At 35.8% G+C, this 27,530-nt stretch overlaps 2 protein-coding genes across 2 annotated transcripts in view; both read right to left on the bottom strand.

The window, feature by feature from the left end:
* LOC125673012 (uncharacterized) overlaps positions 1 to 27,530 on the bottom strand; it is a 1,263,960-nt gene that overhangs the window by 248,877 nt on the left and 987,553 nt on the right. The gene's annotated exons all lie outside the window — the stretch shown is intronic.
* Positions 317 to 27,530, bottom strand: part of LOC130052939 (uncharacterized) — a 63,900-nt gene continuing 36,686 nt past the window's right edge. Inside the window, exons 3-7 of the mRNA XM_056159227.1 lie at positions 23,470 to 23,964; positions 14,289 to 14,543; positions 13,888 to 14,115; positions 9,367 to 9,503; positions 317 to 3,551 (exon numbers count right to left, since the gene is read on the bottom strand). Of these exons, the coding sequence (XP_056015202.1) occupies positions 2,334 to 3,551; positions 9,367 to 9,503; positions 13,888 to 14,115; positions 14,289 to 14,543; positions 23,470 to 23,964 (2,333 nt within the window). The 3' untranslated portion in view covers positions 317 to 2,333. The remainder of the gene's footprint in view (positions 3,552 to 9,366; positions 9,504 to 13,887; positions 14,116 to 14,288; positions 14,544 to 23,469; positions 23,965 to 27,530) is intronic.

Raw genomic sequence — 27,530 nt, 5'->3', positions numbered from 1 at the left:
CAACAAAATGTATTAATCTTTCCATCTCCCATGCCACCCTGTATCTTCTACCTTCTTTCTACATAACATTACCTGAACCAGATATAAGGCTCACAAAAGTCAACAAGGGATGTTTACTTCTCTTAGGCAATTGGTCACAGTTCAGATTCCAGAGATTCATGTTTGTTCTATTCTGAATTTGCATGTTGAAAGATATATGCGTTTCATCACTGTTCGTTACCTTTGTGTAATCGTAGAATCTGAAATATTGCCAAACACAGATTTTGATAGAAAACAATTCGATCATTAAATCTACATTGATAGATAAAACACTCACGAAAGCTGGTGAGGAGTCTTCCCCACTTTTATTGATACATATATAGTTACAATGAAAGCAGTATATTATTTCCAAGTTGAAAGCGGGTAAAAAGTAACATTCCTTTGTAACGTCATCAAATTACGTTTCTGTACAAATTTTCAAAGTAAAAAAAAGATTGGAAACCCATCGCATGTGAGATTCTCCGACATCATACAATGTATATTAATGTGTATCCAAGGTGTTTCTTAGTAAAATAACGTCTTTTATGCAGCAGGTGTTTTATACAATATCCTACTGACGTGACGTACATATATATTGTGACGTTGACAGAATTGTTCTAAATTAGGGTGGCGACATAAAGGATTTGTCAATGATTTTCCATCTTGCTTTGTAAAATGATATTAAAGGGTACTCTCAATACAAAGGAAACCAAGTCAGATGATAATTCTTGTAATTGATTGTAGTTATGGACATTGAGGGACTTACGTCTTCCAAAAACAGTGGTAACTGATGAAGTTCATAACAGTCATTGCCATGTTAAACTTTCTCTTAATTTGTTTCTGTTTGAAATATTCACAAAGAACTGATCGAAAATCCTAGAAAGGAAACCCGACTCGTCCAGTCTTTAAATTTGCCCACACACAAGGACGAAATGAGCGACGATAGAAGGGGAGACTATTTCCCTGTTTATAGTATAGGTTGGAGACATGACAGCTAAAATAATGATATGGAAGAGGTTATATCGAAAAGATTCGCATCAACGACAGAAAAAAATATTAAATTTCCAACAGCAATAATTCATTCATCAGTAAAAATAAACAAATGCAATAAAGGGTTACATTGGAAAAACGAAATAGAGTATTCAAACCATTACTATAATCTAGTTAGGTTGGTAGGGATAAAGAATCACTACATCTTTGATATTGAAATAGAATATAAAATGAAGCTGATAAAATCAGTCACATTTATTCGGATGAACTAGTTTAGAATTATATGTACACTAATTCTAAGTTAGAACCATTTCGGTTTTTAAAAGTTACGCGGGATATTTGACCATATTGATCCTCCACGTGATTTTTTGTTTGTTTGAAAGGGAATAGTGTGTGGAAATGATAAATTTTATTTTTCATCAGAATATTTGTGGATATGATTTTGCTTTTGTTCAGGATATACGTGGATATGATACATTTTTTTTTCTTTTTGATCAGGACATGCGTGGGTTTGAAATAATTTTGGGGATCAGAATAAGTGTGAATATGATGCATTTTTTTTCTTTTGGTCAGAGTATATTTGGATATGATTCATTTGCTTTTGATCAGAATATATGTGGATATGATACAATTTCCTTTTGGTCAGAATATATGTGGATATGATACATTTTTCTTTTTAATCAGGATATGCATGAATATAATAAAAAAAATCTTTTTGTTCAGAATATATCTGGATATTATACATTTTATGGATAAAAATATATGTGGGTATTATACATTTTATGGATAAGAATATATGTGGGTATTATATATTTTTCTTTTTGATCTGAATATGTCTGGATATGATGTTTTCCTGTCCAAAATCAGTAAAATATGCCAAGTGTACGTAGCTGTAGATGTTTTGTAGATTAAAATTTAGAATTCTAAAAGTACAATTTTCACAGTGATAATGCTAGTTCCTACAATTTGGGATTTAATAGATTTATATTATAATGGCGTAGGTCATTCATAAATGCATAGTGAATGAAAGACAAAGATAACGAACAGTGATCACTATCATAACTCCTACATTACATTGATATATCTATTATTTTTTTTTTTTTTTTTTTTACATCGTATATATGGAAGTTTGATATTATATGCATATCCCATAACATATGGTTAAGTGTATATTAATCATAGTGTAGGATAATTTGGGAATCAAAGTATACAGACTGGTATGTGAAATGAATATTCAAACAGTTATCATTTCACACTGCGCTTGTGTAACACGCACCTGTTGTTTGTTGTCATAGTGTTATTGCAAGTAGTATTCGTTTAGACGTTCAAATATCACTCCTCCAACATCCAATCAAGTCACGCCTGTTGACATCGTGGGGTGATTTTGCCTTAACATGCTTTGGACATGTTACGTCATCTTCAAATGCTAACACTTCGGACTCTGGCAAAAAGTAATTTTCATCGACACTAGTAATTGACACATCCTCACAAGAGTATCCTATTTCATAGCAAACTTGATCGTGAAAGGTTTTTGTTATTTCTGCAACAAACTTTTCAACCTCATTCCTTATTTCTACGACTTTTCCGGTTTGTAGCTTCCTTCTCTTACCAGGTGTAAATACTTGCAACAGAATCGATGTTTTGTTAACAGCAATGGCAATACAATGGGTATAATCACCTGTCTTGTAAAATGCTGCACTTTTACAAAACATCTCTTGATCGAGTGCTCTCCACTTCTCCAAACAACTAACAACCAGGCGGAAGAAGAAAAAATGGGGCAAATAAGTCTTAAAATGAAAAATAAGAACTGATGTTTTGTCTCCTCTATTGATTACGTCTAGATTTTCCTCGGAAAATTCCACCCTGTTCATGCTTGGGACGTAGTGCATATCTTGTTTATTTTCTGAGTCCGTCAGTTTTTTGGTCATAAGTCCAAGTCTCTGCATATATGGTAAAATGTCCTTTTGATACAGAGAGTACGATTCATCTCCAGAATCCTTCCATATTTTCTGAAAGATTGATTCTGAAATTCTCCCCGTTCTCATCCATTCATCACAGACCACACTACTGCCTGGTACGTGCTTTCGATCGGTGATGATGTGTTTAAACGCATCAACAAACCATTGGACATTGATAATAATTGTATCCTTCAATTTCTTATCTGCAAAATACAAAACATGTCCAATTTCATGGAGAAATCGAAGCATGTCGTCAATGTCTTGCTCAGCTGAAAATGTAAATTCTTCCATTTTTCGCAATGCATTTCTTTTCATGATTCTTTCTCCTTCTCTTTTCTTTTTCTTAAGAATATCGGCTAACTTTATCCAATTCAAAGGAATTCCTTCTCCCCACTGAGGCAACTGCATGACGGTTTTGACAATACATTCTTTGACATTTTCTATAGCTTTCTTTTCCTCGTAATTTAATGATCTTGGTGGACATTCGACTTCAAAATATCTGTCGGAGGATAATATATCCGTCAAGGCTAGTCCTTTAGGCAATGACTTCCTCAACTCCCAGAAGAAATCTGATGTCTGGTGTCCCTGTAATCAAAAACATAGTGTAAATTTTTCCATAGTTCCACGGAACTATAGCATGAAATAATTAGACATGCTGAAGAAAAACAATATTTGAATTTGCAACCATCTTGAAACTTAAAGGGGTATCATCACGATTTTAGCCGAATATTTTCAAATTTTATTTTCGATTTTGAATATTTAGGATGCTTAACTGAAGTATTTCTAATGGTTAGTGGAAGTTTGAATGAAAGGTGAAGATAACGAACCGTGATCAATCTCATAACTCATACAAGCAATACAAAATAGATAGTTGGGCAAACACGGACCCATGGACACACCAGAGGTGGGATCAGATGCCGAGAAGGAGTAAGCATCCCCTGTCAGTTTGTCGAGGCATATGGGGGATACAGAGCTCACAATTATTTGGTATGTAAATAAAGCTTGTGTCATGCTTTTGATGAAACGCGGGTTAAAATATACTAGTACACATTTCTTTTAAAGCAGATTTTGTCAATTTACAAGTTAATTCTTTACAAGTAAATAGCTTCTAATGTTCGGAACACTTCCTATTTTAAACATGCTGTTTTCTAGTACACAATATATATGTAAAGAAAACACGGCACGATCCTTGTTTACATAACAAAGCCTTGTGAGTGTTACATCTCACTTGTAACTCAGCAACTGGAATTCAAATTCTGATTGACCATTAAAAATAATTTAGTTACGCAATAAAAAAAAATGAATTTAAAAACAATGTTCAGCTAATATTGTGTACATGCCCCTTTCAGTGAAATGTCTTGTTCGACTTTAAGATAAAGTAAACAACATGCACTCAAGGATGGGTACACTTGCAAATGAAATTTGAAGATAACAAATAGAGATCAATCTCATAACTCCTATAAGTAATGCAATATAGAGATGGACAAACAGACCCCTGGATGTACCAGAGATGGCTTCCCAACTTTTTTGTTCTGATAGCACTGTCTATTTGAATTAAACAGTTGGGAGATTGAATTTTAATCACGAAACAGATAATTAAAGTGTTTGATTAGAGGATCCACTAGAAATATTATGTGTATTCATTATGTGACACGTTTACATGTCTCCATTTAGCAAATGATAGTAATAATCATGGCATTTTACTTTCTTTTTTAATGTACGTTTATGCATTGACTTTGTTATACTATATACATAAATCTTGCCTAATCGTAATTAGGAGAATATATAGGGGCGATTTCAAGGTAACAATATAAAATGAACATCACTATCGCGCCAAATAGATATGATCAATGCTGGGTGATTTAATATGAAAAAGAAATAATATATGGTTATATGATAAGCATTTGACAAGAACATTGTCCATGTATACTGCTTATCACTTGATAACGGTAGTAAATAACGACATACTATTATGACACTTTCCCCGCGATACAACTGTAAGAACTTGTACGTCGTGACGTCGTTCTTATTGTGACGTCATATGGTGCGAAGTGCAGCGAGGTACATTTATACACAGCACTGTAATATTTTTCTCGGGAAGGCTGTCAGAAATGTTTTTCTTTTTTTCTTTACAGGTTCTTTTACATCTCATTCAATATTTCAATTTACACGTTTGGAACCGTATCTAGGGTTAGGTGACTTTGGCCTAAATATGGCGCTTACGACCGTTACAGTGAATGCTTCTTTGTCATGACAACCCTATAGTAATACGAGCCGTCTGTTTCAAAGTCATATCCGAAACATCTGTCAGTTTTACTTCTAGTGACAGGCGTTTATTGAAAAAAGCATCCACTACTTGTGTTAAACGCTTATCAGGTAGTGTGACATCAGGGATGTAACAAGAGACCCATAAAGCACAAACCTAATGCGAGTCAATTTGCCATGTTTTTACTCAGAATATTTCTAAACTGATATTCATCCTCTTTAATCCCATAACAACTTTTGCCCTGAAGTCATACTTCCAAGATAGCCCCATAGGGTTATGCTCTACACGAAACATGGGGATGCTTCAATATCAGAATTACTAGCAAATCCTTGCTTTCTGCAGAGGAAGATTTGAGAACCCCCTATATGAATGTAGTATGCAAATTTAGTACTCGATTTTATCTTCACTTTATCCTCCGGGTCAATAAAAAGAAACTTGACTTCATGTAACTTGGGAAGGTTACGATTTAGTGTGGTCCTGGTACTTTTTAACATATATAGTGAGTATTAATCCGAAATTTTCAAAGATTATATGTATTTCAATGTCAAGTTTGTATCTCCTTATTGAGACCCCATCCTAAAGGTCACCTCCCTCGAATTTCCATCTGTAGTACATGGGATCCTTGTTTATTAACAATGACTAATCGCTGCCTAGCTAGTCATCAACATACGATTTTAAAGGTTGTCCTCATACATCATGATGTAAAGATTTAGTCCCATATTTAGGTCCAGAGGAGTTACGATTTGCACAAACTTGATTATACACTACCTACAGATGGTAGAATCCCACTTGTATTGTGGGTGAACAGTGCACGAACGCACGTTGAACGAATGCAACGCGAAAGGTGAGCTGTGTGTGAACGCAACTTGGTAAACGGTTGGTGAACGCTTAATGGTGAGCGAACGCAAATCACGAACGGAGTACAAACTCAAGCACAAAATTAATGGTGAGCGAGCGCTGAATGCACGGCGATCGCATGATGAACGATTTCTTCTGAATATCTCGGATATTTTCCTTATATCGCACTTATTTCATAATTAGGTATGAAACGATATATGTATTTGTCAGCAATAGATACATTTTGTAGTGCCAGTATCACCTAAATGCAATGAAACTTTTGTGAACACTCCCTAAAAAACAAATAAATAAAGAAGCATGCAATGCCGTGAGAAATACAATGCATCTGAAAATATATGTACCGGTACATGAACATTGCGTAATTATGTAGTCATGCTTCTTACGAAATATATGTTTCTTCTAACGCTGTTGAACATGCTCTGCATTACGAGATTAAAGTTTACTGAATATATTAATAAGAAAAGCAATCAATGGATGATTTAAAATGTTGTTTAGCATCTTTATCAACGATTATTTATAATTGATCGCTACAAATGTTGAGATTTGGCGCCTAGTCATTTTCTGCTGATTTATTGTAACATTTTATATATGTGGTTAAGCTATGTAAGTTGATATTATTCCAAAGGCCAAATTTTAATAAATTAAACTGCCAGTATACTGTTATGTACTTTCCTTTTTAATCACGATTGCAGCTTGATTATGATTGTCATTTTGTTTCTATTGCATTGCTTTATAGATAAGTTCATTTCATAAAAAAAACGGAAAGGGACACAGCCAATTGAATCTGCATATAAGATTAACGGAACAATTACATTGTCAAAGAAACCCACTCCACCCCAATGCCAAGTCAATGATGAACGAATAAATTGTACAAGATGAAGTACATGTAGTTGTAAATACCCCGTGTCATTATAGTTGCATTTATGTCACAGATTGAAGAGTTCCAGCGAATTTTATTTAAATATATAGCACGTTGGTGGTATACACGTGTGTATGAAAGGTGAATATACAGAATAGTGATCAATCTCATAACTTCTATAATAAATACAAAATAAATACATAAACATATAGATACATTGTGTATATAATTGGTCGATTTGAACACTGTTAAAAAGCGCGCCAGTAAAAAAAAAATATGAAGAAAAAACACGCAATCACACTTAACAGAAAGTGTACAAAAACACCGATTGAGCACATTTAATGATAGTTGGCACACTGTTTTCCCTGTAATAGCTATAAAACTTAATTGTCATTGCGGATTTCAAACAGTTCGGTTGAGCATCACTGAAGAGACATTATTTGTCGAAATGCGGATCTGGTGCATCAAATTTAGAACCATATAAGTTTTACATTTATGTATCTATTTTGTAAGGATATTTCATTCTGGGAAATGAAAATCATTATAAACGAAAATGTTTAAATGTTCCCATGCTTAAAACAGCCGCTATCTGACCAGTCACGTAACAAGGCTTCTGATACCGTTGCTGACACAGAATGGATCAGCATTTTCTTTGAATTTTCACAGTTGACACAAATACATTGTATTTCTGGTGTAATAAAAAGCTGAAGATAACGAATAATGATCAATCCCACAACTCCCACACGGAGCAAAAAATTATGAGCTGGGTAAACACGGACCCCTGGATATATCAGAGGTGGGATCAGATGCCTTATATAATAGAGGAATATACATATAAAAGAAGATTGTTAATGGTTTTCCTTATACATTTGTATGTAAAACTTTGATTCCTTATTGCGGCCTCATTCTACCCCCGAGGGCATGATTTTAACAAACTTAAATCTGCACTATGTCAGGAAGTTGTCATGCAAATGTCTACTTTCCTGACCCGATGGTTTTTGAGAAGACGATTTTAAAGATTTCTCTATATATTTGTATGTAAAACTTTGACCCAGTATTGTGGCCCCCGGTGTCATGATTTTCCCAAACTGGAATCTGCACTATGTCAGAAAGCTTTCAAGTAAATTTGTACTTTCCTAGCACAGTGGTTCTTGATAAGAACATTTTTAAAGGTGTTCTCTATATATTTGTATATAAATTTTGATCCCCTAATATGGCCTATTGTAAGCCTAACAGTCGCGAATTTAGCCAACTCGAATCTCAACTAAGCCAAGAAGCTTCCATGTTCGTTTCAGCCTTTCCGACCCAGTGGCTCTTAAGAAGATTTTAAATGATCCCACCCTATTTTCGCATTTTGAGATTATCTCTTCTTTGAAAAGGGCATGGTCCTACCTTTGAATCAACCTGAATTTCATTCACTCAAGGACGATTTGTACTAAGTTTGGTTGAAACTGGCTCAGTGGTTCTGGGGAAGATGTTGAAAATATGAAAAGATAGACGACGGACAACGGGCGATCAGAAAAGCTAACTTGAGATTTCAGCTCAGGGGAGCTAAAATGTTGATATCCAAATATGGTCCCACCCTACTACCGGTTACTGTGATTTGAACAGTTCAAATTAGATCCCTTGACCCGCTGACGTATATCGCTACAGTTGTACAGCGATATACGCGAATTGATAAAAGGGTCTAATTCTAATTAGATTGCATTAGTAATGGGTGGTACTTTCAGAATACCCAACTAAACAGGCAATCTTGCAAATATTTTTTCTTCTTCTAAGGACTGCATTGAAATAGTGGTTTCTACTGCTATCAGCAGCCATTTCGTTTACACAGAACTGAACTATTCCATAGTGCACCGTATCAAACGTTGCCAATTTCGGTCTGTTATGTTAATCATTATCGTATTTCAAGTTCTCAGGCAACTCAAAACTGACTTGTCTTGAAATACTTAAAATAAAATTACAATAGATAGTGACACAGAATTGATGTCTTTCATTTAATTCATTCTTGAAAGTTTACTTTAGTATTTTCGAACACAATCATGATTGTTGTTTTTGTTTTGTTTTGTCTTTGATTTGTTTTTAAGGTGGGGGTGGTGTGTGATGGGAAGGTGAAGGTCGTTCGCCATATGACGAAACCGTGCGCGGGTTCTAGTATAATGACATTATAATTCTATCCACATGTATATCGTGTAAAGAGATAGCGAAATGAAATACAACTTGCTGAAAATTTCAGACTTATTCAAGTTTTCATTTATCAAGAAATCATTATCCATGAATTTATGGGACAACCTTCGTAAATGCACATGCAAATCATTAATTTACGATTTACCTTAACTAGAACGTTCAAAACTTGATAGAAATAAAGAACAGGCCATTGATAAAACAATATATTGATGTATTATCTGTTAAGTTACCGAATCAGCCTCATCTTTGTGTGATGCGATGAGAATCACTGGAGCACTATTCTCTCTTTCTGTTTCTCTACCACTGATTTGCCTTTTCCCGACATCGCAGTAAGTTTTTATGCACTGAAGCCAGAAGACGATGTAGTCTAAAAAGTAAAATATTGAAAATTAAAATTTTTGACAACTAAATTATTTTATTCAAACAATGGATATGTAGGAGTTATGAGATTGATCACTGTTCGTCATCTTCACCTTGCATATGCAAATCCAAGCATTGTTATTTTCGACTATCATATAACACTACTACGCCAACCACGTCTATGTCGTGGTCTATATACACGGAAATATGTCAAGATAACAAACACTGATCAATCAAATAAGGCAAAAAAAAAACAAAACAAAAAACAAAACACCGGAACTTGGAAACATGATGTTTCATTGCAATACAGACGAGAGGCCCACAGGCCTAACTGGTCGTCAGCATATTAAAGTATCACTGGTCCCAAGGGCTACGGAATCTAAAAAAAAATCCTATTATGAAAATCTAAACCAAATTGTAATATTCAGCGACAGTATCAAACAAGATGTCTCCTTAAAACTTAAATATCTTGAAACTGCTTATACACTAGGGATCATGCTATTTACAATTTGGTAAATGTCTTTCTTCTCTAATTCACTATGCATTTAGTTTGCCTTAAACATATCAGATTTTAGAGAACATTTGTTCAAATTGATCAAATTGTGGGTTTTTTAAATCCGCCCCTCAGGTCTCAGGGGTACATGAGTCCTAAAATGTACAAAATATGTCCCTAAGATGCTTCATACCAGATTTGAAAAGAATTAGATGGTAGTTATCAACAAGGAGTTACAAATGATCAGTTTCTCATATATGTACCTTTGACCAATGACCATTTTGGCCCCACCCTGTTGACTCGTCCACCACAGTAATTTTTCGTAATTCCAATTTCAAAACAATTGCCTAAGATTAACTTGATAGCTTCTTGATATTATCAAACAGAAGTAATTTTCATCTAAATGTACAGTGCCTAATTACATTAAATTATAATTGCTGAATAATTACATAATTAGAAAACGATTAGTGACACCATGGAACAAGTGTACCGCCAACAGTACAATATACTCCCGTTGGACAACGGAAATTAACCTGGAATCATATTGTGCACTCTGAATTGATACAATACATATTCTGAATAAAAAAGCCTTAAATTCGGCCATGGTGCACCCGTTCATCTGATATGTGAAGTTATTATGTATTTCTCTGAGAGGGAGGTTGTTACAAAATAGCAGTGCACTATCTATTTCTGATGATACGTCCAGGAAACTATTTGATCTAATTTTAGCCCTTAAGTAGGTCTTGGGGTACCAATTAAGTTGTAATGTAAACTGATTATGTATTTCACTGAGAATTAAATTGTGACATAATTTCATAGTAATACTTGTAACCATACTGAACAAAAAAATTCTGGAAAACTGTTTAACCTATCCTACCCCAAAAGTAGATCATAGTGCACCGATCGAGCTGAAATGCTAACTGCACTTGTATCCCTTCGATAGGAAGTCTTTGACTAAATATTAAAGAAATATCAGTATCCATAATGAGAAAAGTCCCGGCAACTGCTTGACCTATTTTAGCTCAACAGTAGGTTAAGGATGGACCAATCTAGCTGAAATCCAAACTGAACTATTACATTGTATTCCTCCGATAGGAAGTATTTGGCTATATATCACACTGGGAAATTGGTTGATCTATTTTTAGCCTAAAGGTAGGTCATAATGCAACAACGCAGCTGAAATACAAACTGAACTTATATTTCTCCATGAGAAAGCCTCTGGCTAAATATGAGAACAATATCTGTATTTATAATGAAAACAAGTCTGGAAAACTGTGTGGCCTATTTTAGCGAAAAGTAGGCAAAGGAAACACTAATCCAGCTGAAATGTAAACTGAACTGTGAGGGAGCTGGTGATTAAATCTCAACGCAATATCTGTATCCGTAATGGAAAAAGCCCGGAAAACTGTTTGACCTACTTTTAGTCCTAATGTAGATCACAGACGGACGAGTAAATCCAGCTCAAATACAAACTGAACTTGTATTTCTCTGAGAGGATGCGTATGTGTAAATGTCAGGGCAATATGTGTATCTGTAACGAAAAAAAAAAACTCCGCTAAACTGTTTGATCTCCATATTGTCCTCAACTATGGATCAATCCAACTAAATCGCAAACTCACTCTTACAATTCTTGAGGGAGATATTTTGACCAAATTTCAGATACTGAAAAAGTCCGGCAAACATGACCTCGGACGAACGGACAGCCAACCAGCCAGTCTGCCAGCCAGTCAGCCGCACGGACAGCGCAATGCCATGATACGGACGTATAAAAATTACAACTAGTTGAACAATCTCCGTTTTCCTCATCGAAGGATAATGACCTCCAAAATATTTCTGAAAGTATCAACGGCGATATTGGTGTTATTTGCATATAACGGATGGAACTGGGCTACAAACTCGGAAGTAGAGAGAGAGAGGGGGGGGGGGGTACACTCCAGACACACCTACGTTACTTGATGTACTTATTCCTCCCGTCCCCGAACATCACGACTGCCCGGCATGTTTATCCAACCCTGTCTGGCAGAAAACCGTAGACCGGCTAAAAACAGAAAAACCATGTGCAAGAAGTTTTGGAACATGTTGTGCCATCGTGGAATGTGGCAAGACAGCAGCTACATAGAGCGTAATACGCGCCCTCAATATGGATATCAGATGAGAGAGGTTTCTCGGGCAGTCAAATGGAACAAGGAGGAAACTAATATTAAACTGCGTCGTCCGCCAAGTCCGGGGTCCTGTAAACCTTCTCTACATGGAACATAGTTGGCAGTTATTGAATTGTAAATAGACAGTATATATTTATACACGTAATATACAGGGCTCTATGAATATTAAATCTAAAATTAAAAAAAATCGCAAATCTCTGATAGGTAATGTCCTAAAAAATATTCATCATACGTATTTATAAATCGTTGTTTATAGAAAACAATGTGATAACCTGAGACACTTCCTGTGTATATGAAAAGTATAAACAGCAACCCGATGAAGGTTGAAGATAACGAACAATGGTAATCTCAAAAGTCCTATCAGCAAAATAAAATATATAGTTGGGCAAACACAGATCCCTGACACACCAGGGATGTGATCAGGTGACAAGATCATTTGTCGGGTAGAATCCGGGTAAATAACAACGACCATGGATAAGCTCCTCCCACATCCAGTGATCCGTGAATGCCAGTAATCTGCCTCAATTTAAAAACTGATCATACCAAGAACAACCTCTTGCGTGTCGAATCAGTTGAAGGATATAAACACCATATACTTATGATAATGGAATATTGCTATGAAATATTGGAAGTGGAATACTATATATCAAGTTTGGTCCCACCTTCAAGTCAGAACATCTACCCCGGGATCATAACATTTACCGTTATGGTAGAGGCCTTCCTACTTTAAATTACTATGCATTTAGTTTTTTTTTACACATAGATTGCCCATGTTGCAGAGAAGATGTTTGAACATTTGTCAAATTTTGCCCCGTCCCGAAGATCCCATGGTGCAGGAGTCCTAAAACTTAAAACCCTATGTCCCAAAGGTGCTTTAAACCATATATTTGGTCCCACCCTGTGACCAGAATTTCTATCCCTGGGACCAAGAAAATTACAATTTTGGTAAAGGGCTATCTGCTCATTGTAAACATCCATTTACTTTCAATTTAGTCTCAAAAGTAATAAAGCTATTTTACACATAAATATTTTATTCACTAAACCGAGACAAAACCTCTCCTCTAGAGATAATAATAATACCATATTTATATAGCATCCTTTTATCACACTGTGTACGCTCAAAGGAGATCATGAAATTAACAAGTTTGGTAGAAGTCCGACTGCTCTACATCACTTTGCATTTAGTTTTTGTTTTACACATGTACAGTTGTAGAAAAGAAACGGAGTTGCAATAGGTCTCCTGAGTTTACGGCAGTAGGGCAAAAACGTAACTTGGAAACATATCGTTTCATTGAAATACAAAAAATGAATAAAGAATTTTGTAAACATATCTTTGTGAAAAAAAAACCTCCATGACCCACTCATGGCATGTGACATTCAACTTAAACAAAAATGAAGCAGGGACTCAACATTTTATACCAGATGGCATTCTGAAAGTTTTGAAAGCATTTAATGAAATGATTCTGAAATGTTGCACACTGTGGGCGAACAGGGAAGGCTGTTAAATCCCAATGGCAAATATTAAAACTAACCAAAGTAACTGATTTTTGTTTTCAAAGTGCGATATGAAGGAGTACCCAGATCTGTCCAGTAGAGGAATATTGACCCAAAACTATGAACAAAATTGTGAACAGAAAGCATATACCACACTGTACATGTACAACTCAACTGCAAACTAAAAAAACCAGTCAACTTGATTTGAGAGTTTTCGTTCAATGCGTGATATAAAGAAGTACCATCATAGGTCCAGTTGTGAAATAAGGATCCAATTGGGTCGTGACGATCCTTGTTGTGCTCGTGAACTTTCTCTTCCAGATTTTTGGACATGTCAACGACTAACATATAGAACGCTCTTCTGGACAGGTAAACCTGATGACAGGCATAGTACGCCACTTGTCCCGCAAAATCTGTCATGCTTATCAGCTGTTTATCACTGTGGAATACTGAAGAGTTTCCTTTGTAATCTGAAATACAAGTTTCATTGAATGAGTGTATTCAAGGTATACTAATAGATACTTTCCAAACGATACATTTCGGAACACCGTGTACCGATAAAAATAATGTAATGAAAAACAACATATTTGTAGAGAAATTCTTATTTCAATCCTTACAAATTAAAAGAAAAACAACAGCCTACTTTTCAGTGTGCCAGATTCTATTTCAAACAAATCCTCATGGACCTCCAGACCCACAGTTGTCTCCGTGGGTCGGTCTTCATCTGGTGTCTCTCTGTTCTGCATCTTTCTAAGAAGTGTTGTTTTTCCTGCGCCTGCGCATCCAACAAGCATACCTCTAGCACAGTACAGTTTCTTTCGTCCTTGTTCTTTACTACTTTTTACATATCTCCGTCTTGCATCAATGTCCCATTTTATTACCTCCTCAGGAACGTTTACTGAATAAAACAACATGAAGGTACAAAATCCCATTTCTAATGATACCCTGTGATCAATTGATAGTTCATTCCATAACCGATCCAAGGTAAAATTGAACAATCATTTATTTTTTTACACAGAATGGTAATTTCACTGTGATTTTAAGGAGGAATTACATCCTAAAAGGAGGTGATATGTGTGAGTGGTCAAGGTCAACCACTCTGTTTATGGATTTTAATCAAATTGTCACAAAAGAGAGATATATGCACTGACGAACCTACATATAACAGTTGATAGATATTGGGTAGAATGAGACAAAGAAAGAAAGAATTATAAATTTAAATAGTTTTTATATAAATGTAAATGCAAACCACAAGAAACATTACATATATTTAGTTATTCTAAATCCCTCGGAGAATTCCATGAATTCATGTACCTCACTTCACGTTTTATTAATTTGATTATAATAAGATTCAACGTGTGAAGTGTCATTGTTAAATAAGAGTTACGTTAGATATATCACACAGATATATTTTGTTTACGTATATGAAATGGTGACCTATGTTCAATTACTCGAAAAGAATCAATATCTTTTACATCATTAGAAAATGTTTTTTTCTCACAGGAATCAATGTTTATTATCATGCTTAGCGCAATTTTAAAAATGGGAACATATTACTTATGACTGTATGTATTTAATTAAGTTAAGGGGGTAAGAAAGTTTAATGGCAATGGCAAAAGCAACTAAACGTACACCATGCCTTAACGCAGAGCAGTTTAAACGCCACATCGTTTAAAACTGAAATTTAAACCAACCATCATTTACAATTTGTTCAGTGGTAGCAAACCACAGTGAAAAGTGTTTGGTTACTTTGATTTGATAAATTCTTATCATATACAAAAATCCAGCAGGTTTTATATTTTAGATAAAATTCAATAATTTGAAGTTTAGTATCAAATGTATAGACATGCATATTCCTTGTTATGGGAGCTTTATCAGAGTACATACTGTTAGAGCAGTCTATATTGAAACAGATGTTATGTAAGCGTGCATGTGGTGAGTGTAGTCTGTATTTAGACAGGGGTTATGTAAGAGTGTGTGTTGTGAGTGTAGCCTATATTGAGACAGGGGTTGTGTAAGGATGAGTGTTTTGAGCGTAGCCTATACATGCACACGGTCTGCATCATTGATACCTGTGCTCTTTTAAAATTGAAATTTCATGCAGTCATTGAAATGTAACCAAATATTTGCGGTCGTTCTTTGCCGCTTGAATCAACACATTTTTGTTATTACAAATATATATTTTTAGTATATTGTTATTTTTATCTAAAACAATGATATTGTGTACAACTCGCTGTCATACAATCTATCATTTCTACGTTATGATAACACTGGTTTGAAACAGGATGCTGATGTATGGTTGACACTGGGATATTACAATGTCATGTTGTGATTCTGTTTAATTACGCGTACGGGTGGTAGTAAGTTATAACAAAATATACAACATGAAACCAATTCTGCATAACTGCATCCGTATTACCAATCGCGTCCGAGTTAACCATCTCGATTTACAGTGGTGTTTAAATCTTCCCGAGAACAATCACAGATTCACAGTGTTCTTTTTAAATGTACCACAAGCACTCGACGTTTCGAATATATATAATAAAAATGTCTTTCTGTACACAAACCATTAACAAAGTATATCATGCCGCCATTTTGATTTTCCTTTTTTACCAGCTGCATCGCTTGCAATTTGCGGTGAAATATTCCATAAAATATGATAACTAGATCCCTATTGTTTGAATGGTGAAGATAATGAACAGTGATGAACATCATAACTACTATAAGCACTACAAAATAGATAGTTGGACAAACACCGACCCCTGGACACACCAGAGGTGGGATCAGGGATGAGTTTTACTCAACTTCGCAAGTTTATTTCATCATAACCTTAATTTACGATCATTATCCGTTATATCAAATACCTTAACTTAAGTTACGTTAAAAAAATTATCGTAACTCCATGACGGTCCTTCGAGCTTGAAATAAAATGAATAGTTATGTCAGTCTACATATAGAGATAGGGGTACACAATACCCCCCCCCCCTGAGTTAATAGAACACATATTTGTATTACCAATGCACGTGTACTTCCACTTTTAAAATACTAAGGGACGTTTGATTTGTCTATACCGAGCACAATGTCTACATCATTCCGTAATCAAGAGCAAAGGTGTACACTTTCTGGTGTACACCCCATAAACCCTTTACAGGGCATGTAAATTCACTGGAACACTCAATATCGCTGGGAAATGGTGAGACGGAAAATTTGCAGATTTGTCTCTTCATACATGTACATATGTATATATATTGTTATGTGAAGTATATATAGTAGTAAGATGATAATTCCAGTGTATTGTACATGTGACAGACTCATATTATACATGTATATTGTATGATATGATGGGTATACGTATAAAGAATCGGTTCATTGAATAAAATGCTTAGGCAAGGTAATGTAATTTAAACATGCAGTCAAGCATATAAATTTGGTCACTTTCCCAGTGTAATGGCTTGGGGTATATAATTATATTTTGGCCAAATGTCCCTTGTGTCTTTTAATTTCATTGGTGTTTTAGTTTGTCTTATGTCATTGGATTGGTCTTGGAGATTTTCCCTCCAAGAGTTCTGTTCTTTGTTGTCAGTCTTTATTCAGTTTTTGAAGAAGAGAGTTGATTTCAGTAGATCTGACATATTTTGACAATTAGACATAGACCCGACATTTTTCCTCTTGAATGGTAAGTTAATAATTTATTACTAATGCTAATCTATTCTATAATTCCTTTACTAAATGTTAAATCTGTAATTTTGCATAAAATTCCTTTTGTTGCCACATTCCTGGAATAAATGATCAGTGAGAGTGAGACTTATATAATGTAAATATCTGTGATAGTAATGTATATGATTCGTCTCACTGTGATATTATTTTAAAGTAAAAGTATGTTTTATGACCTACAAGATATTGTAGATATCATAATTAATTTATAGATCAGACCAGTTTGGTGTCGTCTGTAAATATTGTTCACTCGAGCCTATTCCCATAGAATGGTATGCTCACCATATGGTTTTTATTTAATTCAATAATTAATAATGTTAATACATATTATAATGATAATCATTGTAAAGTTTTATGATGAAGTTAAAATCTATAGGACTTGGGAGATTCAATATGTGATGTATACAGGTATAGAGTTATCTCCCTTGATATAGATCACCCATGTAATGCTATAATCGTATATTGGTTGTACATCAGTAATTATGTGAAATTATAGTATTCATGTTTTATATAGCATATTACTTAAAATTGTTAAACATTGTTGTTTACCAAACCATATTCGAACCATGTCTACGGATAAGGACCCAACAGCAGAAGCCCCAGCAAACACTATGTCCAAAGAAGAGATTGAGCAACTAGTTAAGACTCTCTCAGCTATGAAAGTGAAACCCAAGGCAGATACACCTGAGGATCTAATACAATGGATGTCATCCTTGGTAGGTGCAGAGGTACCAGTAGCCGAATCGAGTGCAGTTAAGACAGAGCATTCAGTTCATACACATAAGGAGATAGGAGAGTACCATTTGCCTTATAAACAGCCCATACGCATCTCAACATTTGCTGGTCATGGGAAGGGTGAGACATCTTACGAGCTTTGGCGTTATGAGGTCACATGTTTAATGAAGGAAGGACACTCTAAGGAAGCGATCATGATGGCAATCAGAAGGTCATTGAAGGGAGAGCCTGCCAATGCATTGATGCGATTAGGATCTGTTGAGATTGAGTCTGTCACATACAGTGTATGTAGTCATTTGCAATAGTTGATTGATTGTATCTTGTTTAACGTCTCGAGAATTTTCCACTCATATGAAGACGTCACCAAGGCCGGTGAAGGGCTTCAAATTTGGGGCTATGATCGGCGCTTACGGTCATTGAGTAGTGAAGGTTCTTTAGCGTGCCACCCTACTGTGACATGGGACATCTGTTTAAAAAATAACGTCATCTCCGAGGACCCGTGACATTAACACCTGATTCCGAGCGTTTAGCGATGAAACTTTCACTACCCGTTTTAACGACTTAGGTCTGTCGTGGCTGGTATTCGAACCCCGACCTTCCGCATGCGGGGCACGAACGCTCTATATCTAGGTCAACGCGGCAGTTACAATAGTTTAAAATGTATTCTTGTCACATGTCTTATATGAACTGCATGGTTCTTGGTCAATAAACATTAGAATACAATACATAATCATCAGAAGCGGATCCAGGAGTTGCGGTTGGGGTGTACCTTTATGAGGCAATGGTTCTGAGGGCCGCCTTGTCCAAGACATGGTGTTATGTCGATATCGTCGATATCGATGATATCAAATCGATTTCTAATCAATATTGTTAAACAATTCGTTATGACTGTCCTAACTACTATATTTCTTTACACTTCTGTATAAATTTCGCTATGTTGCACTAAATGAGTCTCCCTTACTGTCGATATCGTCGATACCGATGATATCGTATCGATATCGAATCGTTACCGTTTCAAGATTTTGTTGTGACATTTTACCAACTATATTTCTTCATTATTGTTTGTCTGTATATCGTGTCGATATCGAATTATGATTGTAAAACAAATAGTTGTGCATGTCCTTGCCTGCATCATTTTGATAATTGTGCAGATGTTTAGGTAATTTGCATTAACAAAGTATCCCTTGCTGTCGATATCGACAATATCATGTCGATATCGAACCATGGTATTTATAATTTTTTTGTGACCATCCTTGCCACTTTTTTTATAGATGTGCATGTGTTTAAGCATTTTAAATTGATTAAGTTTCTATCACTGTCGATATGGTCGATATCGACGATATCATGTCGATATCGAATCAGGATTGGTAAGCAGTTGGTTATGAAGTTTTTTGCTGCTGTCTTTCTTTAAAATTGTGCTTATGATTATAGATACATTGTTTGGAGTGTCTGCATGAACCTCGGACAAAATCCTTAATAAATTCACGAAACACGATCGACATCGATACACTATTGGAACAGTTTTGTGGATATCAACAAAGTACCCAGCGTCATTTATGATGATTGACTTCAACAATAAAATCCATACAACTATCGATATCGACACGATATCGAACTGATATTGCCAATATCGTCGATATCGACATGATAGTCTGTGGTAAATTTTCAATATTAATTATTTCACAAATCTCAGTCAATTACAAAAGTCCATGTGGTTGATATCGAAACGATATCGACACAATATTGTCGATGCCGTCGATATCGACATTACACTCGGTCATGGACATGTATGGGGGAGACGGCTGCGCCCCCACCCCTTAAATCCGTCACTGATCATATATAATGTCTTTTCAAATCAAAACACTCTTTCTCTCACCCCGTGGTGATCCGGGTTACAATAGTTCCCCGGTACCTATTGCTTGTTGTAAGAGGCGACTAAATTGGATGGTCCTTATGATGAGACCGCAAAAACAGAGGTCCCGTGACACAGCAAGTGTAGCACGATAATGATCCCTCCCTGCTCAAAGGCCGCAAGCTCCGAGCATAGGTCTAAACGATGTACACCTTCACGGACAATTTTGACGTCTCCATATTAATAAAAATCCTCGAGAGGGAAGTTAGATAATATACAATCAATCAATCATATTACTCCCCTAGTTTTATGCATGGTATGCGCCAAGGTGAAATCAATATTATAATGTGACCTTGAAATCCCCCCTTTATGTTCTCCTTATCCCTGTGTTTTAAGAAAATCTAATTTACCTAATTATTGTGACCAGCTGCAGTACGTGTAAAAGTGCAACGATGTACAGTATCAATTTACTTGAAGTTTTTATCTTTACATGTATATTCCTATCGCAATGATATATCAGACAAGAGTGTGGGACAACTTCTGACACAAAAAAGAAACCCCTTCTCACATGTATCTGACAATTTCTTGCATGCTCTCGAAAATAAAAAAAAAATGCTGCATTAGATGCATTTTAAACTTCCTTCAACGTGATCCCAAGACTGCCCAGTTAATATAAAGTAAAGCTTTGTTTATCAGCAGTCAGGGATTAATGCTGACTTGAACGTGGTTGATCAGACTGACAATGCTAGTTACTTTAGTGATGTCTGTGTGAAATATTCTCACATGAACTACAGACCTTGGACAAAAGTATTCGCACGGTAATGGCCGACGCGAACGTCAGTCTGAAAATTAGTATTTTTCTTTCCGGTCTTTTGTTGTTTTGACACTTTTTTCAGTGTGCACCGTTAAATATAGGTAAGTAGATAGTCATAACTTACGTCATAATTTTTTTTCGTCTGCTAGTCAATTGTAAACAAAGATATTTGGAGATTTTTAACAATGGGTCGCAAATCGTCTGAACTGAGCACTGGTTGTAAAGAAAACATCATCACATTGGTCAAAAAGGGTATAAGTTATGGGGAAATTGGTAGAATGTTAAATATTCCAAAGTCAACAGTTTATAGTGTCTGGAAAAAATTTAGAAGGCAAGGGAACGTAGAAAATCAACACCGAAGTGGTCGGAGGAAGTCCATTAATGTTCGAAGTGCGAGGAAGCTCACGCGACAGGTACGAGTTGATCGAAAGTTGATTCTATCTGATGTCACAGTAAAATATAATGAAAATAATGATGTTCATGTATCTAAGAAAACAGTTTGGCGTTGTTTGAGGCAAAGTGGTTACAAGAGATGCGTATGTAAGAAAAAAATCCGGGTCCGAAGTGAGAACAGAGTTAAGCGGGTGAGATGGTGCATGGAGAAAAGGACATGGTCGGTAAACAGTGAATGGAAAAAGGTTATTTTGTCTGATGAAAGTCAAATCGTGATTGGAACTGATTGCCGAGTATATGTTTGGCGTAAAAGTGACGAAGCTTGGCTGCCTGAGTGTATTTCTCCTGGAATAAATAAGAAATTGAGTGTCATGATTTGGGGCTGCATAACGTTTAATGGCGTCGGTACAATTTGCAGAGTGGTCGGCAATATCAATTCTCAAAAATACATCGACAATCTAGAAAACAATTTATGGCCGGTTGTTGCTAGACATTTTCAGGGTAGTGATTATTTGTTTATGGATGACAATGCCCCTGTCCATCGGTCTCAAGCCACAAAAAATTATAAAAATACCAACCATATACCTGCACTGGATTGGCCGGCCCAATCCCCAGACTTAAACCCCATCGAAAACGTATGGCTTACGATTAAGAGAAAATTACAATCTCGTACACAAACAATAAATACTGTGCATCAACTCTATGACAATATTTTCGACATTTGGACCTCATTTACCGTGGAATACATACAAACTCTGTACATGTCGCTACCGGAGAGAGTTAAACGGGTACAGAGGGCCAGAGGTTATATTACAAAATATTAAGGCAAGAACACTTTTATTTTTAAAAATTAAAGGAAAAATATTTTCCTCAATGGTTTGACATATTTTTTTTTTCATCCACGTGTATTTGTTTCCATTTCAGTGCTTCAAAATGTATATTTTGATTACGTCAGCTGGTATCTGTTGAAATAACGTCGACCATTATCGTGCGAATACTTTTGTCCAAGGTCTGTACATCATATTTTGAAGTTTTTCAGATCATCATCACGTTTGAATGTAAATGTTAATACCTTACCGTTAAAGCCCTAAGTAACAAAACAGCTTGTCCATTAAGAACATATCGCTACAGACACTGACCACACCACACATTCATCTTTTATTTCTTTGCATTAATTTCGCAGCAGGGTTAAGGTGTCCCGAGTAAAGTTAAAATAATCATCATAAAATGTACCTCGGTGCACTTCATACTATATGACGTCACAATATAAAAGTACGTCACGACGTACATGTCTATAGTTGTATCGCGGGGAAAATGTCATAATATTTTCTCGCTATGTATTGCCGTTATCTAGTGTTCAAGCTGTATGTGTTTTAATCTGTTTGTCAGATGATCCCCCCCCCCCCTAAATTTCTTCAATAATATATAAGTCTCATATATTTATATATAATATGTGAACGAAAGACTGTAAAGTAATCTTTACATCACTTTGTGACCTTGATATCGCCCCCGATGTGTATTGTCATTTAGAATAAAGAAAACCAACGCATGTACATATCGACTCGTTACAGGTGAAAGATGACGATATTATATTTCGACCTAGGCATATTCAGAAAGGTACAGTATTTTGCCTCGTTTAGATACGATTTGGATGTGACTGTGGAAAATGCCCAACATTTGAGTTGAGATTATGGAAATTGCTATATTTGAGAGGATATTGTACCGATCCGTATCACTCTTTAAATTTACCATATTAATGTCGACATATCAAGCCCAAACTGCAAATGATTTGAGTGCATCTTTCACCTGGAACGAGGTGATAAACAACTAAAAGTCTAGCGGATAAAAATAGCTCTACGTCACTTGTATGACGACGTAATAGGTAAGCAAAGGATTTCCCCATGTGGATGTATTGACAAACGATTTTTACTAAAAATATGCGACGCTTGAAAGAATTTTACTTTTATATGATTATGCTGTTATTACTTGTTATTTTACCCGGGACACCTTAACCCCGCTGTGTTATCATTTCTTTATTTATTTTGATGTTTCAGGCTTTTCGTGGTTTCCCGTCCCTGCACATGATATATCAATATAATGTTTTAAGATAAACAAAGCTATGCATGTTTGTTTTTACAGTAGTTTTTTATTTTTGTTTTTGCAGATAATGATGAAAAACCACGTTATTCTCGTTCCTACTTTCCAAACTAATTTTACAAAACTAAAATTTCAGTTCCATGTATACATGGTAATGACCTTTCTGCAGAAATACTTGTATCTGATAAAACTTTCAGGTGTTCTGTGATAGATACTTACAACGTTTACTGATCCTGTACTGAATCTTCCTGTCTGAAACGGTACAGTGTGTGAGGATGTCCAGCTGTAGTCTGTCTATGAACAACTCGCACATCTCACCCGGTCTATACGGTATATACAGACATCGCTCTCCCTCACTCCTCTTATACTCCCACGATCGGCAGTATTCTGATATCACGTGAGGTGACGCCGTGGTCAAGAAAAACTTCAGATCACTGTCCTCCACCAGACACTCTGTAATGAACGCGTACATGACGTCATGTCGGGTGTCGGATGGCTTAAACTTGATTACGTCGTTTTCTACGTGAATGATTTCCTCGGGATTGTCGGCGGCGGTGATTTCCTCACAAACAGGTAGTTCTGTAAAGTATCGCTCTCTGATCGCATTGTACACTTTGATGTGAGATTCGTCCTTGACCTTGACGGTGTAGTCGTCCACCATCAGAAGACAGTACAGGAGACAACGTTCAGCTGGAGGACGGTCGTGGTACTGACCTGTAATATTGTATACCGAATATTACACATTTTTGACGTTTTATACAGAATATTACACATTTTTGACGTTTTATACAGAATACTACACATTTCTGACGTTTTATATAGAATATTACACATTTTTGACGTTTTATACAGAATATCACACATTTCTGCACAACAAGGTTGATTTGGAAAGTTCTTTACCATGTTTTTGTATTTTCACCAGAATTAATCATTATATTGTAAATACAATAATACCGGACCGACATAAATAAATTCCATATTTATTTCATGAACGCTGCATTATAATTCATAACTTCTTCGTGTATGCAATGTCAACGTCCTGATGGTTAAATACAGATCTTTAAAGCTTTTTTTTTTATTTTTTTTTTATTTCTAAAAAACCTCAGAGAAGTCGGTTTTAGTGTACATCCTTTAAAGGGGATATGATGCTGAGTTGAATGTTATTGGATTTGTATAAAAAAAAGAAGTTGTTGAATCATAGAAAGAAGGATTCATCTGTTTGAAAAAAAATCATATAGATCAATTTATTCGTTTACATGGAAACAACCTTCGAACTGTTGAAAAACCCAATGACGCCATAATCAAGCACTTATATATCCATGTAACCTCTGTAAATAAATTATCATTAATCATTTATTTCTCATTGTTGCATAAGTGTAAATGTGTTTTTATTTTTATTTCTGCGTTGAAGTGTGACAGACCACGCGTGTGTGTTTATAACTGACCACTGGACTTCGTTATACTTGTTTAACCGGTTTCTAATACTCACTCACTTTCCCGCTTTTACTAACCCAGGGCCCGCACTCTCGGCGCTACCCTTGAAGGGAACAGACATTAGCTACTTAGCATTCAAGTTTTCATATTTCATATACTGGAGATATATGTACCGGTGTTTGGTAATTATTCATGATAACTTTAATTATATGTAATTGGGATATTCATTATCATATTTAAACGTATTTCTGATTATTTATTTTATTTTAGGTTTTCACTTAATAGTTTTAATAAAACATCCCTCAGGTTGACGGTATTTGTCTCTGTGGTTGCATCCAAATATATGTATAGTGAATCAACAGTTTTTGATTTGAATACATTCAATGGTCATTATTCAAACATTCTATGTCCGGATACTAACATGTAAAAGCAGCTTTAAAGTAACATAAAAAAACAACGAAATATTCAGTCCGAATTTCCTTAATCTCACATACTTTTTTTCAAGAAAAATGATGAATGTTGAATATAGACTGCTTCGAAATTTCAAAAATCGCATTCGTAGGTACAAATAAGTCATTCAAGAGAACATTTCAATGTATAATGTGGGTCAAGGTCATTGTATGTATATGCCAAAACCCCATTGGTCATCTACCAGGACCCGTGACATTTATACCTGATGTGGAGTGTTTGGCGATGGAATAATGTGACTTACTATTTTAACGATTTAGTTCTGTCGCAGCTGGGATTCGAACCCCGACCTTTCACATGCGGAGCAACCGCTCTACCTCTAAAACATTGCGGCGGTCCATATGAACGAAACACTCGAGGGTGATGTTAAACAATATACAATCAATCAATCTTAGATATATCCGTGTTGTACATTGTAGAGTTTTAGCGCTAACTGTATCAACACTTAAACCTTCATACTAAAGTCATTTTTCTGAACACGCATATGGAAACCGATTGCCATACTCAAAATCAACAATCTCCTCGCGCATGCACGTGTGCTTTGTTTTAATTGGATGATACCAAAAGCAAAATTCTGAAAATCTGATATTAATGAAATGAATCAATAATATTCACAGTATTGGTAGATAATGTGTACGTGTATTGTTTTTCGTTCATGTTTTCTTTTTCTTTCGGAGGGGGGGGGGGGGTACTGAAGAAAAAGACCATGACTTTCTAGTTAATAATCAAAGTCTGAATTAAAAGAATCTTTGTGATAGGTTTACAATATGAATGTCTATCTAATGATTGGTGCGATCCACATATGCTAAATCAAATTGGCATGCTCGTGCAGTGTTACTTTTAATTTATTCTTACATTTTGAGATTTCAATGAAATGTTTTAAAACGTATGTGGTAGATGCATTTTTGCAAACATGAATCTACTCAATGTCAGAAAACATTCATGTAGATTTCAGTTCTTTTGGCCCAGTGGTTCTCTAGAAGAAGATTCTAAAAGATTTCCCTAGATATCTGTATGTAAAATTTTAACCCTCAACTGTGGCCCTACGCTACTCCCGAGGGTCATGATTTTAACAATTTTGAGTCTGCATTATGTCAGAAAGCTTTCAAGTGAATATCAGCTCTCCTGGCCTAGTGGTTCGTGAGAAGATTCTTAAATGACCCCACCCTTTTATTACATTTCTGTGATTATCCCCCCTTTGAAGTAGGCATGACCCTTCATTTGAATAAACTTGAATCCCCTTCACTCAAGAATGAGTTGTACCAAGTTTGATTGAAATTGGCCAAGTGTCTCTGGAGTAGATTTGCTATTTCATTACTATTTCCCCTGACAAAAAGATGTTGCCCTTCAATTAAATAAACTTAAATCCCCTTGCCCGAATTATGCATTGTTTGGTGGAAATTGACCCAGTGGTTCTGGAGAAAAATTCGAAAACGTGAAATTTCACAGACAGACGGACGGACAACGGGTAATCAGAAAATCCCACTTGAACTTTCAGCTTAAGATTGCTAAAAACCACAAGATTTTGATCACCGGAATGAAATATACATATACAATAAAAACAGTTTCTATATAAAAGTCATAGAAAGAATTTTCGGATTTTACGATGGATAATTTTTCGGTCAGATTTTGGAAAAATTTCAGGGAATTTCGAATTGGCATTGGTGCCAACTATCGGCGACAAATTAGACCCCCTCCTCAAACACTGTGATTGGTTGTGCTGAAGTACAGTGACACCACCTTTTAAATGCGGGGCGTTTGGGGAACGTCCATGACAGTCTCCGTTACAATCATAACTAGTATTACATTTGACATACTGTGAAGGTGAAGTGATACGGCACGGTGTGTAACAACGAAACGGTGTGGAACAATCTGTTACACACCGTAGTACGAATAGCGACACGATGTAAAAAAAAAATATTACCTAGCGCGCCATTTGTACTACGCTAATTGATTGATGGATTGTGTCTTGTTTAACGTCTCTATCGAGAATTGTTCACTCATATGGAGACGTCACCGAGAGCGGTGAATGGCTTCAAATTTAGCTCTTTGCTCGGCGCTTACGGTCATTGAGCAATGCTGGTTCTTTAGCTTACCACACCCACTTTGACACGGGGCATCCGTTTTTAAGGTCATCTTCGAGGACCCGTGATATTCGCACCTAATGCCGAGCGCTTGGCGATGAAAACGCCACTACCTGTTTTAATGACTTATGTCTGTCGCGGCCGGTGTAAAGGCAAATTTTGACTCCCATAGAATAATGACCCCTTTCACCCGTAGAAAAGAAATATCCATTTAAAAAAATCAGCCTATTTCACGTTTAGAAAAATGACCCCCGTAAAATAATGACCCCCTTGTAAATTTTATTAAGGATTATT

This window comes from Ostrea edulis, chromosome 3 (assembly GCF_947568905.1).
Source record: "Ostrea edulis chromosome 3, xbOstEdul1.1, whole genome shotgun sequence".
In the NCBI taxonomy this organism is placed as follows: domain Eukaryota; kingdom Metazoa; phylum Mollusca; class Bivalvia; order Ostreida; family Ostreidae; genus Ostrea; species Ostrea edulis.
Note: the sequence above shows the minus strand (reverse complement) of the source record. Positions and strands in the feature narration are given on the sequence as shown.